Source organism: Callospermophilus lateralis, chromosome 15 (assembly GCF_048772815.1).
Source record: "Callospermophilus lateralis isolate mCalLat2 chromosome 15, mCalLat2.hap1, whole genome shotgun sequence".
Classification (NCBI taxonomy): Eukaryota; Metazoa; Chordata; class Mammalia; order Rodentia; family Sciuridae; genus Callospermophilus; species Callospermophilus lateralis.
The window spans coordinates 61,676,987-61,691,533 of NC_135319.1; the positions used below are offsets into that span (position 1 = coordinate 61,676,987).

The window sequence follows — 14,547 nt, forward strand, 5'->3', positions numbered from 1 at the left end:
CTACAGAGGGCATGTTCCTAACCAGTACATGAAGTATGAAGCAATCGTGGAGGTGAACATAAGCAGTGTGATGTTACCAAGAGCTGTTTCAGAGGAGTGGAGCTATATTGTACAAGCAGGATTTTCATTCTTTTCTCATGAAATGTAAAGTAGGAAAAATGCACAAAATATAATGTATTTGCACCAGCACCCAGATCTTGGATTCTATTGCCATTCTTCAAGAAAAAGAACTTCAGAAAACCTAGTGATGTTGCTCATTTCTTGCCAGAGGCAGTAGGCTCCCAAGTGCCTCAAGACAATGAGAACCTTCCTTCCCAGACACCTGTGGATCAGCTCCTTCACAGTTTTGTCCAACACTCTGCTGGTAATGTCTGTGAACCAAAGAGTAGAAGAAACCTTAATCTTACTTATAACTTCTTACAGTATTGGCAAGTTCCTGCTAAGGTGGCCAGATAGAATATAGGCAATAAGGTCTCTCTTGCCTTTCCCCAGATCCACTTTATAATCCATGCTCCTGATCCAGGGAAGGGAACTTGCTAAACTTCCCAAGTAGACCAAGGGTTTGGTTTTGTTTTTGGTACCAGGGATTGAATTCAGAGGCACTTAACCACATCACCAGCCCGTTTATTTTTGAGACAGAGTCTCACTAAGTTGCTTATGCCCTCACAAAATTGCTGAGGCTGGCTTTGAACTTGCAATCCTCCTGCCTCAGCCTACTGAGTCACTAAGATTACAGGCATGCACCATCACACCCGGCTAGACAAGGCTTTTATGTGTGTGTGCATGTGCGTGCTTGCACACACCACATATATACACAGAATAAACATCTAAGTTTGAGTGAAGGAGAACTATCCTTGCATAACTGACCACCGTGACCATATTTCCCCAAGAAACTCATTTTATTTTATATTTGCCCCTATTTTAGCACAAATGTATTCAGGTCATGATTTTTGTTTGTGATTTAACTGGAAGGCAAATAAACCTACTCAATCCCAGGTTATAGAGTGTAGACAGATCAGAATCTCACCTTGGTTAGGCCTTTTCCAAGCTGGGTAACCTCAGCTTTCTCTTTCTGAACCTTGTTTTTTTTTTCCCACAGATAAAAACAAAATAAATAAATAAAACTTACTTCATAAGTAGAACAGATTTAATGCAAAAATATTCATAAAGTTTTTAACATTGTTCCTGACACAAGAGGAAAAACTAATATATAATCAAGATTACGGTTGTTGATAATAAAAATATAATAATGCCTCTACTAGTTCCTTTCTTAGGCCTATGATCACACATCCTGCTAAATGTAAGATTTTAGAATGCCACTCTAAAAAAATTACCCAGTGACATTTAGCATTTTCTATTTTCTATTTTAATTTATAGTAGGATGAAACATGAAGTCCAGTATGAGTAAAAGGCTTGAGATTGGTCCCCTTCTGATTATAAGACACACCAAATTTGTGTCTCTTTTCCATCAGGTTTATAATTGGAGATTTGCTGGACTCAGAAAATGACATCTTTGAGCAAGCCAAAGAATGTGATCATCATGGATCAGAGGAGTCACAGAAGGCCTTTGCCCATGGGACGGAGCTCATCCCCTGGTACGTGCTGTCCATCCAAGCTGATGTGCATCAGTTCCTGCTTCAGGGGGCCACGGTCATCCACTATGACCAGGACACACACCTCTCTGCCCGCTGCTTCCTCCAGCTGCAGCCTGACAATAGCACTTTGACCTGGACAAAGCCCACCACCTCCTCCCCAGCCAGCACTAAGGCAAAACTCAGTGCGCTCAGTAACACCGTGGAGCCCGGCAAATTCCCGCTACTGGGCAATACTGTATTGAGCGGCCTGCTGGAGGGGGTCTTAGATCTGTTTTCAGCAAAGGCAGTGTACATGGGACACCCTAGCATTGATATACACACTGTGTGTGTTCAGAACAAACTGAGTAGCATGCTTCTGTCAGAGACTGGTGTGACACTTCTCTATGGGCTTCAAACCACGGACAATAGACTATTGCACTTTGTGGCACCAAAGCACACAGCTAAAATGCTCTTCAGTGGACTGTTGGAACTCACTAGAGCCGTGAGAAAGATGAGGAGATTCCCCGACCAAAGACAGCAGTGGCTGCGGAAACAGTATGTGAGCCTCTATCAGGTAAGGGGTGCAGCCATTCCTCACTCAGGAGCCCGTCATCCTCAAGAGCAGGCACTTGGCAATTAGACCACCAGGTTCCCAGTTCTGCCACTTACCACCTCTGTGACCTTGTGCATTTTTTACTTAACCTCTTGGTACCACAGTTCTCTTATCTATAAAATGGAAATGATAGTACCTGTTGTCTACCTTTGAGAACTGAGTTAATATGTGTAAAGCTACAATGTAAATTAAAATGTGTAAGGAACAGTGTCTGCTCATGGTAGGCCCTGTTATTGTTTTTTATATAATAGTGATTATGCTTACTATAGTTTTTTTTTTTAATCTAGAAAGAAGCCAGTTAGCACAAACAATTTCACTGACTCAGGGTTTCAGTCAAAAATGTTGTAATCTGAATGATTTTATCATTAATTAGAGAGTAGCTGATACATTGGAAACCTTCCCTTTGGAAACTGAAATCCTGATTCATTGCTTAATGTGTTGTGTGGCTCTTGGAGAGCTACTTTCCTTATTGGATTGCTGCCTAATTGAAGAACTTTTGAGTTTAAAAGAAAGCCTCTCAAATGTGTGATCATTCTTACCTGAAGTTCATGCTCACTAGGTTTACAGTGACAATAGCCCTTAGCAGGCAATTTTAAAAAACCAGCTGCTTAAATTGAGTTTTTCATTAACCCTAAGTTGTCAGGTCCTTCAATACTCCAGCTTAGAGTGGTGACAGGCCTGGGCTAAATGAGATGGTGAGGAGAGACACCAGCATTAACTAGAGTATCTTGCTTGTCAAGGAAGGAGAGGGTAGATTGCTGAGAAAATGAGTCATAAATCCTCCCATAAAGTGACACTGTTGAAATGGCATTGTCAATTTGATCATATCAAAGTATTCAGTTTTAATTTATTATGCTTTTCTGTCTTGATGGGGAAATGTCTTTTCTTATAGTATCACAGGACAATTAGAATTATGACTAAAATTACTCACATGGATGACTTCATCTATAACATGATTCTCAAAACATTTTTCCTCCTAGGAAATTAGCAGAGACACATATAATGTCCCTTCTTTCTACTTTATCCACACCCATGAGTGATTATAAGCAGAGATCATATCCTGAATAACTAATTTGATTAATTAGTAAACAGAGACACCTATATGTTCATATATGCTGATGCTACATCACACAAAACCAGTTTTAATTAACTCAACTAAAATGGAAACCAAAATACCTGCTTCCTGTGTGTTGTACGGGAAGCTTTCAGTGCCTGTGAACTATTTGGAAAAAGGTCTTCGGGGATTATTATGAGTACTGCTTTTTAATTGGGATTATTCCTCAACCTTGCAGAGTCAAGGAAAAAAAACCATCAAACATAGACATAAGTCAGTCTTTGAGCTTAATTACAACCCCGGTCACAAAGCCTATGTGCTTTAGTTTCTCCATCTGTTTTCTTCTCAAGATGATAGCATAAGTGACTGGATTCATGCATAAAATGTACTGCTTTCTCATTTACCCATGCAGCCTTCAGCTTTTGCTGAAGGAGGCACAAGCTAAAACCAAGGACAGCAGATGAAGAGGTAAAAAGTGCCATTGGAGCAGAGACAGAAGGGACCAAGAGAAGCCCCAGTCTACCGCTGCAAATAGAGCCCTGCCCCCATCCTCCACAGGAACTAAGACACTGCAGGGTAGAAGCCAGATAGTTCCATGTATCTCTGTCACTTAAGAAATGTGGAAGTTCTTCCTCAGAGATCATGCTACAGGAGTCACTGAAGAAGACAGGCACCATGCCTTGAAAATAGACATTCAAAGTTTCTTCCAGAAGAAAAACGTGGAAAAGGCCAACAGACCAATATAGACTAATTACACCAGTTTCCCAAGTTGTCTCAGGGACAGTCAAATGGATTTGCTACTTTTAAAGGGCAAAAGGCCAAATGGATCTTTTGTTAAATGTTAAATGTCCATGGATGATGGATTTTTCCTGACTCTACAGGCAGAAGAATAATCCTAATTAAAAATTAATTCTCATAAGAGCCCCTGAAGACCTTTCTTCCAAGTAGCCAACCACACTGAAAGCTCCCTAGGGAACACACAGGAAGCAGATATTTTAGTTTCCATTTTAGCTGATTAACTAAAACTGACTGTGCTATGTAGCATTAGCATAATGTTAAAATTATTTATAATACACGTTAGCCCATAAAGTGCTCTGATATGTCCTAGTACAAAAAAAATAAACTATTTAAATATCTACCTATAAGTTAAAAACATTTTTGAGAAATCTCTTGGATTTTTCCAAACTTCTGTTAATAGTCCTAGAAGAGCATTTCTTTATCCCCAGTTTGGGAAATGTTTATATAGGCAATAAAAATAATCTTTCCAGCATTGGAGGAGAAAACATGAAAATAAAGGACAGTAAACTGTCCAGAAACATTGATGTTAATTAAGAAAGATAAACTAACATATGAGCTCTGGCTTCAAGTTATCCTGGGCATTGCTGAGAGCTGATAATTCTGGGGGTATTTGGAAGGGGCTTCTGAAAGCTGCAAGGGGTAAATACAGGATTATCAGGTAAACATCTTTGGTTGTAATCAACAGAAACAGATTCTCACAATCTACAGGGGTATAGATTAGTTTAACAGTGTTCAAAATGTCATATGAAAGATATACCAAGAGGAAAAAGTGTGTGGGTATATTAAAAGGAATCAATTTTCTAGTCTTCTTCACATGAACTCTTTTCTAAATCTGAGAAAGTGCCTTCACACTCAATAGTCCTCCTCACACCCAAACAAGAGGTTATTGTCTTAAAAAAACAAAAAATTCAAACTGCATTTTAGTTCCCAGAAAGCTTCCTTAAAATATTTGAAAAAAAAAGGCATCCTGCCTATTTCTGGCCTAATATTTTGAAGGGTAAATTTTGGTCCATGTTGGGATGTTCTGAAATTAGAAAACCCCAAACAGCAAAAGCTAATAGGGCTGATTCTTTTATGTGTAAACTGTAACAGATCTATTGAAATTTTAAAGATGTGTAGGCTAGAAATGCATAGGTAAAGGCTTAACAAAACTTCTTTCAACTGTATAGAGTATATTATTCACTAAGCAGTTAAAAACTATTTGCTAAAGTGTGTCATGAAATGTTCATCCCAGTTTGGAGTCACTCTTAGTGACTTTCAGCAGGGGCTCTCTTCAGCAGGCCTGAATCAAGTGGAATGATCTCCAGCCATGTTCATCCCCTGTATTGCTGCATTCAGGAATCCCATTCCAGGGAGAAAGATTCTGATTGGTTTATTTGGACCATGCACCAATCATTGGTCAAGGGATGCTATTGCACTTTGATCAACAGATTCATTGAGATTATATTCAATGGAAAAGAGATAAAGTAAAATTGGGAAATGGCTGGAGAAGAAGGAAGTGGATAATGGACAGGCATAAGTTACAGATGTCCCACTACAAGAGGTCACCTAAAGGTTTCTATGTCAATTGCCCAAGTTACTCAGCATCCTGGGATTCAGAAGGTAGTATTCACAGCAAGTCATATAATCAGATAGTCACTGAACATTAGGATGAAGGAGTAAGCATGCACACACAAATTCTCTTTATTATTTGCATATGATCGGCCACAAAGCAAAGCACTGTTAGCAAGCACTTCCTTGGAACTGTAAAGGAAGACTACTCTTAAAAGTTTTCAGAAAGTAGAGACAGTACATGGAAATTAATTTTAAAGAAACCCTTTTATGCAGTGTGTGAAATAGCAATATTATGTTTAATTTAGGTGTGACTTTTTGTGGTTTTATTAACTGATTTTGCTGACTTGTGGAGCGAATCATTGACCATTGTTTAGTTAAGTAAATCCCTGCCATTACTCATTTAAAAGATGTTGCTCAGAGTTGCCTTGCAAGCAGTAACTATTGTAAACCACTATCTCCCCCTTGAGTGTGTGTTGCTGCTCACAGCATCATAATCTCCTTGGTATTCTAAGTCCCATGAGCTCTCCATCCATCTTCAGATTTCAATCACTCAAGAGAATGACAACTCAACTGTTTGAGGACCTCCCCAGGGCCCTCCAAAGTGAATTTCACATAGGCCACATCCCCTCTATTTCAAGTCAGACTTTCCTGAGCATCAAATTAGATGAGAATCTACTTGATGTGATATAATAGTGGACAAATAAAAGTTAATTTTACTTAAATAGATCCCCACCCTGTTTCCAACTCTTGACACCATCAAGTCCTCCAAAGGATCAATTTGCAAAGTAAGTCTTAATGAATTCTCCTACAGTGTTAGTTTTGAAGCCAGGATGCAAAATATTTTTTATCCTAGTTGATGGTTTAAAGCACATCACCAGATCCGATCAGGATGTGACCAGGATAGCAGAGAACCCTATGAAATGTTCAGCAGGGAGTTCTAAGATTCAGGAAACAGAGCTAGAGCCACATGGGTGGCCAGGTCAATTATTTTTATGTGGCTGCCTGTGCCTTTCCACCTCTGAGAATTTGCTAGGAACCATTAATACATTTACTTCCGCATTGGTGGCCCCTTCCTTATTTGTTCAGCATGTGGTTCTTTTTAGGAGGATGGCCGGTATGAAGGCCCAACCTTGGCTCATGCTGTGGAGTTGTTTGGTGGCAGACGATGGAGTACTCGAAACCCCAGCCCTGGGACATCAGCAAAGAATGCTGAGAAACCCAATGTGCAGCGAAACAACACCCTGGGCCTAAGCACCGCCAAGAAAAAGAAGAAAACCCTCATGCGGGTACAGTGTTATTTGCTTCTTAAGCTCTATATTCAATCTTCCAGGATTACTGTGTGGTCTATATCACCTTAGGTTATTTGAGTTGGGGACAACATGGGGTATAAAACAAATGTCACATACCTCTTGCTACCAAGGCCAGGACCAGGAACCAATACAACACCAGGAAAAGGTGAAGTCCATAGAAGAACTCAGAGACATAAACAAAACAGTGCAATCTAAGTTGCTGTCCAATCCTTTGCTATGGGACCAGCAAGAAGGAAAACACAGAGCTAAGAGGCAGGCAGAGAAGACGGCACAGAGCAGTTCACTGATGGGTCTAGAAAGATGTGTAGGAGTTCACCAAGCAAATAAGACAAAGGACAGCAGCCCTGGCAGACGAGACAGCAGAGAGGCATGGAGTCATCCTTGTTCAGGGAAGCACATGCCACTCTGGGTAGATGAAGCATCAGTGCTGAGTTGGGCAAGGAAGGGCTATAAGAGAACAAGAGTCACATTATGAAGGTCCTAGAGGGCCATAATGCTGTATGTGGAACACTACCTAAGATATATTTTCACAATATACTATAAATCATATATTACCACTGTAACATGATAGCATATTTGCTTCGTGACTATCTAAAAAAAAAAAAGCCCTCTTTTACATACATGAGGCTGTTGATAAGACCTTTATCTGCTTCACAATTGTGTCTGTACATAGAGATTCCAGGGCTCATATGCCTCCTCTTTTCGGCCTCCCTCTGTTAGCTGCCTTGCAATGAAGAGCAAACTGGGCAGCATGTCAGGAGGACACGTGGTCAGCCTTAACGGGTCTTTCCTGGCCTCAGCTGGGGGAGAGAGTTTCGAAGGGCCGTGGGTTAGAATAGAGCCCTGCCCAAACAGCAGCTGTGCGGGGAGTGAAAAAACGGGCCAGGAGCCATCTGATCTTTGTGTTCCCAGGGTGAGAGTGGAGAGGCAACTGACGACGAGATGGCAACTCGAAAGGTCAAAATGTACAAAGAGTGTCGAGGCCGGAGCGGTTCTGATCCTCAAGACGCAAATGAACAAGAAGAGTCAGGTACAGGAGATTTGCGGGTTTTAATGTCATAGGAAAAACACATTTGGTTTAAGTTGTGATTTAAGCATTGTGGACATTCTTAACAAAACTTAAATATACTTTTTTTAAAAAAAAAAAAAAAAACCAGATGATGAAACCAAAAAGATACTTAAAAGTACCCAAAAGGCACTTCTACAAACATAATCTACTTGGAACAAAATTCTCGCATTATTATAATTAACTTGCCATTATTGGCAGGTAATAGTTGATGAACAAGATACAATTTGATGGATTAGATGAAGGATTCTCAACCCTGGCTAGAGAGTAGAGCTTTTAAAACTATATCTCCAAGTCCTGGCCACACCCAAGACTGACTGATTTAGACATTCTGGGGCTAGAACCTGGGTGTCTATATACTTTTAAGTTCCCCAAATGATTGTAATGTGTAACCAGTTGAGAATCCACCACATTAGTCCATTCATCAAAATATTTTGATGCATAGGTTGGTTTGCTCAGACATCTTTGGTTTGTATTTGATTTCTGAGGAAAATACAATACGAGCAGTTCTCTTTTCATCTTTCATCCTTACAGAGGCGAATGCCATCGCTAGCCCTCCCAATCCTCTCCCTTCCAGAAGAGCCCACTCTTTGACTACAGCTGGGTCCCCCAACTTGGCTGCCGGGACGTCATCTCCCATCAGGCCAGTCTCCTCCCCTGTGCTGTCTTCTTCAAACAAGAGTCCGTCCAGGTGGGGCCTTAACATGATAAAACTGAAGGGCCCTTCCCATCATTCCAGTTGTATAGAAGGGCACATGCTTCCAATTATCTGTGGAAAGACTGATTCCAAATTTTAAATGATCCCAATTTTCCTGATTTATACTACCTTCTGATTGCCCTTACTTATTTGAGAGACCAACCCTTCAAAGTTCAGTGACAAAATCCAAGCTGTGATTCTCTAAATCTGCACTGTCCAACATAGTAGCCACTAGCCACATGTGGGTATTTGAATTCAAATTTTAATTAATCAAAATTAAATTAAATTTAAAAGCCAGCTTCTCATCATAGTAGCCACATTTCAAGTGCTCCATAGTCACAAGTGGCTAATGGTCACTAAGCTGATAGAGCACATTTCTATCACTGTAAGAAGTTCTGTTGGCTAGTACTTAGTACTGCTCTAAGTGAAGAATAACTTAAGTTTTAATATAGGCTACCTGGCACTTCACTATTGGTGAAATATACTTAATCCTCAGATATGAGAAAAGTTATACATGCCTAGAGAAATGAATTCAAATGTAAGCCTACTGGATATGTTTATATGTAATTCTAAAGCTGGTATTATATTAAATTATCATATAAGATTCATACAAATAGCAGACTTGAAACAAAATCTACCTTCTCAGAAGAAGAAACATGTTAAAATGAAAGACTTCCAGAGAGAACAAGAATGCTACTACATCTCCCTCTACCCATATAGTTCAAATATTTCAAATAAAGTTAAAGAAATTCAGAGATTTCATGTAGAACCACCATAAAACAGGTACTCTTCACCTATCCACAGAGGAGCGCGTCTGAGCAAACATTGACTTGGAAGTGTCAATTTCACACACACACACACACACACCACATTCATATATACACTACACACATGCACACACCACATTCATTCACTCATATTCTCTCTCTCTCTCCCTATTGATAAGAATACTATAGTAAATTATCTTTTAAAGGAAAGAATCTTGCCAAAGCAATGCTTGTCTTTAATCCCAGTTACTTGGGAGGCTGAGACAGTAGGATTCCAATTTCCAGGTCAGTCTGGACAATTTAGCAAAACCCTGTTTCAAAATGAAAAGAAAAGAGCCAAGGGATAGTTCACTGGTAGCATGCTTGCTTAGCATGTGAAAGGTTCTGCTTTCAATCCCCACCCCCCCACACACACATAGAAGAATTCTTTCTCACAATGAGTAAGGAACTTGTACGTTAACCTTTTTATATTTACAACTGGCTCAAATGGGTCAGGGAATATAGGAATTCTTCCTACCACCCTTGAAACTCTTCTTCAAATTTAGGTTTACAACAAAACTGAAAGTTAACAAAGAGTTGGTTCCCTTTACATGTTACTTTCAGCCTATACAGGATCCTGGAGAAACAAAATAGCCAAACAACCTTGATTAAATGGCTTTTCCCTTCACTTCAGTCACTCATGAGCAGAAAAAAACCTTTTGAAAGAGAAAACTAACATGCCAGATCAAAGATCAGAGGCCCCAACCCAGGAGACCCTAGGGGTCCATACCCACTCAGCCATTCTAAAACAGAAAGAAAAAACAAAGCAAGAGAAGAAAATCAGACAGAATGCTGTTAAAGGAGAAAGCAAGATTGAGCCCTAAGTCTAGCAGGAGAAAGAGTGGACATAGAGCTTCCTAGAGTCAGGAGATGAGTCCTACAGTCAGGAGGCTAGAAGCAAGAAATACAGTGAACTTATTGTTTAAATGCAAATGTTGAAGCCACAATTCTCCCCTTCCTGAACCTATGCTTCCTATGTCCTGCTCTGTGCTGATTTTCAACAACCTAAGCCTGTAAATCTGTCGATTGGTGATGCTCTCCCAGTGAGGGAGGTGACCTTTAGCTGTCAACACAAAACAATTTTCCCTCACCAAACACTGTTAGTGAGGTTGAGAATAGACTGTGACTATTTATTATTGTATTCTCTGTACTCTCTTACATATTTGAAATATTTTCAAAAAAAAAAACCCCAAGGCAGTAAAAACAAAAATTATATTCATTAATTTGACTAAAAACTATAGTCAAAACATTTCACTTGCTATTCTGTCAGGAAATCAGTATAGAAAATTTAAAAGGTGAAACATGGAGACAGTTTTTGACTCATTTGACTGACATTTTTATATTGAATGGACGCTGCCGTCGCAGATACAGATATAATCCTTTGGCAGATTTGGCTACTTTCCATTCTTAATGTGTTTTCTGACTCACATTTTCCATTAATATTAAAAGCTCTTTCCTATTTTCATTGAAGAACTGATTAAGAAAGGAAGAAGAAAAGATACTGCAATACCTAAAACTTTCCTCTTAAATGGGTTCCTATAATTCAAATTATAGAAAAGAACACATATATTTCCATGGATTATGACTGAGTAATTCTGGTCTCATTTTAAAGTGACTTTTCTTCAGAATCACTGAACTTAGAAGTTTTCCCCCGCGTTGAGCTGTGGTTTTCAAAGACCTGCTTTGATTAGTAGAGGAGTATTAACCTCAACTTTGTGCCCTTATTAAATCAGATGGAAACATGATGTGGCTTCAACAGATTTCATTTTATTTCCTCACACAATGTAGATCAAGGGAAATAGAAAGAGAGGAGAGGAAAACAGAATCTACTTAAATCACTTGCAATCCATCGTTTTGCTCATGTTGCTAACCAGAGAACATGTGTTGGGGCAGAGGGACTGGAGCATCCCAGTCTGCCCATGACGGCCCTGTCTTTCTGCAGTGCCTGGAGCAGTAGCAGCTGGCACGGGCGGATCAAAGGAGGAATGAAGGGGTTCCAGAGCTTCATGGTTTCAGACAGTAACATGAGTTTTGTTGAATTTGTTGAGCTGTTCAAATCATTCAGGTATGGCCTTGAAGTCCTTCTTACTCTTTCCCGGGTCCACATGTCTATAACAATACTACATGGGAGTTGTTTTATGTTCCTCACTCAGTGTAAGGAGCCGCAAGGACCTGAAGGATCTCTTTGATGTCTACTGCGTGCCCTGCAACCGATCCGGCTCCGAGTCAGCCCCACTCTACACCAACCTTACAATTGAGGAGAACACCAGTGACCTTCAGCCGGACCTAGGTTTGTTTAATACCTTAGGATTTCCCCTTTGAGAAATTTCTGTCTAAAAATCAAGGTCAGAGATCCAGTCACACAAGCTCCCAGCCTTTCGCACATGATGTGCTGTTACCTGGAGTTTGGTGGAACTGAATTATTTCAAGAGATCATTTGGGGCAGGTGCTATTGAAATTTGGGGCAAGGAAATTCATCATTGTTCAGCCCAAATGTTCCAGGATATTTAACCAGTGGTGCCCTCCAGTCATCCCAACAACCCAAAACCCCTTCCTAACCATTTCCAAATGTCCACGAGGTGTGTGGTGTGTCATAGTTGAGAAACACTTGGTTCTTTTCTACCTACAGGCAGGTGGGTGCTCATTCCCAGGGCAGGAATTGCCTGCCCTTTGATAGGACAGTCTTTGGTGACCACAGCAGAGTCCTCCTATATGAACATCCAAGACGTTTCTCCTACTATACATACCAAAGTGTCATGTTCTATCCCCCTGGCTACCATCACCATTACCATCACCATTCATGCTATTTTTAGTCACCTGCACATGTTAAACCTGTCATTTTTTCCTCTGTTCTTGGTGGAACTATAAATGCAAAAAGCAAAAGAAAAAACTTTCTTTTTTCATGCAGTTGCTTCAAAATTATTTATGTTTATGTTATCCTTAAGCTAAGAACTTACCTATTGTTCAAACTGTGTATAACTATGGATTAGTCAAGTAACTGCACTTTTTAAAAAGTCATTAGACTTTCTTTTGTTTTTTAAGCTTATGGGAAAATGAGCAGAATACAAAGTTCCCATATACCAACCCCATACCCCCACCCCCACCCAGGTTTCCCCTATTAGTAGTACCTTGCATTACATTTGTTATAATCGAGTTAATGGTGATACATTGTTAGCTACTGACATCCATAGTTTATGTTAGGGATCACTTTGTGTTGTATAGTCTTTTAGTTTCGACTAATGTATAATGTGTATCCACCATAAGGGTATCCTGCATATTTCACTACCTTGAAAATATTCTCTCTTCTATCTTTTCATCCTCCCTTCAGTCTTCCAAATTCTTAGAAACTATTGATCTTTTTACTCTCTCCATAATTTTGCCCTTTCTAGAATGTTGTATTATTGGAATCATATAGTGTATAGCTTTTCAGACTGGTTTATTTCACTCAGCAAAGTGCATTTAAGTTTTCTCCATGTTTTGTAGCAACTTGATGGCTCATTTCTTTTAAACTGGATAATATTCCATTGCATGAATGTACCACAGTTTGTTTATCCATTAATCTTCTGAAAGATATCTTGGTTGCTTGCAAGTATTAGCAATTATGAACAAAGCTGCTATAAATGTTGATACATAGGCTTGTGTGTGAACATTAGTTTTGAAGTTCTTTGGGTAAATACCTAACAATGCAATTGCTGGATCATATGGTAAATCCATGTTTAGCTCTATAAGAAACTGCCAGATTATCTTCCAGAATGGTGAAAATTAAAATAACTGGTGTGAAAGTATACCAATTAGACCATTAGAACATTGCTGGTAGAGATGTAAAAAGGTGCAAACATATATTTTGAAAGGTAGTATGACATTTTCTTGCTAAACTAAACATACTCTTGTTTTTACAATCTAGCAATTGTGGCTCCTTGGAAATTTACCCAAAAGAGTTAAAATTTTGTATTCACACAAAAACTTACCTACAATTGTTGGTAGTTATAATTTTAAAGCACAGGAAAACCATAATTTTAAGAATACATCTTCAGTCTTTACATAAAGAAAAATGTAGATGTAGTTATTCTCAAAAACTGAACTCTGAATTTGGCCTCCAGTCCCCATTGAAGCTACATTTTATTCTCATAGAATTTCAATTATCATCAACCTAGCTCTTATCGATCAATTGATTGATTGGTTGATTTTTTTTTATTCCTTCAACTATGTGAAGCCAGATGTCAACACTGAGCTTGATTAATAAAGAGCTTCTCCAATTCAATGAGTATATAGCACCATTATCTGCAAAATGTACTTTGCGCAAGATGCTGGCATGACAAAAGTCCATGTTCTGTGGGTGGCTTTGTTTCAGATTTGTTGACCAGAAACGTCTCAGACTTGGGGTTGTTCATTAAGAGCAAACAGCAGCTTTCAGACAACCAGAGGCAGATATCTGATGCCATCGCTGCTGCAAGCATTGTGACAAATGGCACTGGGATTGAGAGCACATCCCTGGGCATATTTGGGGTTGGCATTCTCCAGCTCAATGACTTCCTGGTGAATTGCCAAGGGGAACACTGCACTTACGATGAGATCCTCAGCATCATCCAGGTTTGTGCTCATTTTGTGTGTGTGCACTTGTGTGTAATGCCTCTGACTTCTCTGATAATTTGCTGCTAAATATTTATTCTTTCTATGCTTCTTTCCAAAGTCTTCACATCTGGGACAATTTGAGGTTTTTGTTTGTTTTTTTGTTTTGTTCTTTGTTTTTAAATATCAAGTATACTAATGTTTTATGTAACACATAATTAACATAGACCCCATGCTGTCTGTGACTCAGTGACCATTACAAGGAATCAGTATGGGGCTGCAGATATAGCTCAGTAGGTAGAGTGTTTGCTTAGCATGCACAAGGCCCTGGGTTCAATCCCCAGCACCAAAAAAAAAAAAAAAAAAAAAAAGTCAGTACATAATTCCTCCTTGTTATTCTAGCATGCACAACAGAATTAGTCTAGGTCTTCAACTTCTTTTTTCATTTAATAAATATGTATTAGCACCTACTGTGCTAGCTCTGTTTCAGGAGCTGGGAATACAGT

General features: G+C 39.4%; 1 protein-coding gene across 4 annotated transcripts in view; it reads left to right on the plus strand.

The window, feature by feature from the left end:
* Plce1 (phospholipase C epsilon 1) overlaps positions 1 to 14,547 on the plus strand; it is a 283,071-nt gene that overhangs the window by 213,149 nt on the left and 55,375 nt on the right. For 3 of the 4 annotated variants that reach the window (XM_076834570.1, XM_076834571.1, XM_076834572.1), the window contains exons 8-14: positions 1,473 to 2,148; positions 6,697 to 6,879; positions 7,816 to 7,933; positions 8,504 to 8,612; positions 11,415 to 11,537; positions 11,626 to 11,762; positions 13,824 to 14,062. In XM_076834570.1, coding sequence (XP_076690685.1) covers positions 1,473 to 2,148; positions 6,697 to 6,879; positions 7,816 to 7,933; positions 8,504 to 8,612; positions 11,415 to 11,537; positions 11,626 to 11,762; positions 13,824 to 14,062 — 1,585 coding nt within the window. Of the gene's footprint in view, positions 1 to 1,472; positions 2,149 to 6,696; positions 6,880 to 7,815; positions 7,934 to 8,503; positions 8,661 to 11,414; positions 11,538 to 11,625; positions 11,763 to 13,823; positions 14,063 to 14,547 lie in introns of all 4 variants that reach the window. The other variant, XM_076834573.1, reaches the window with a different exon arrangement.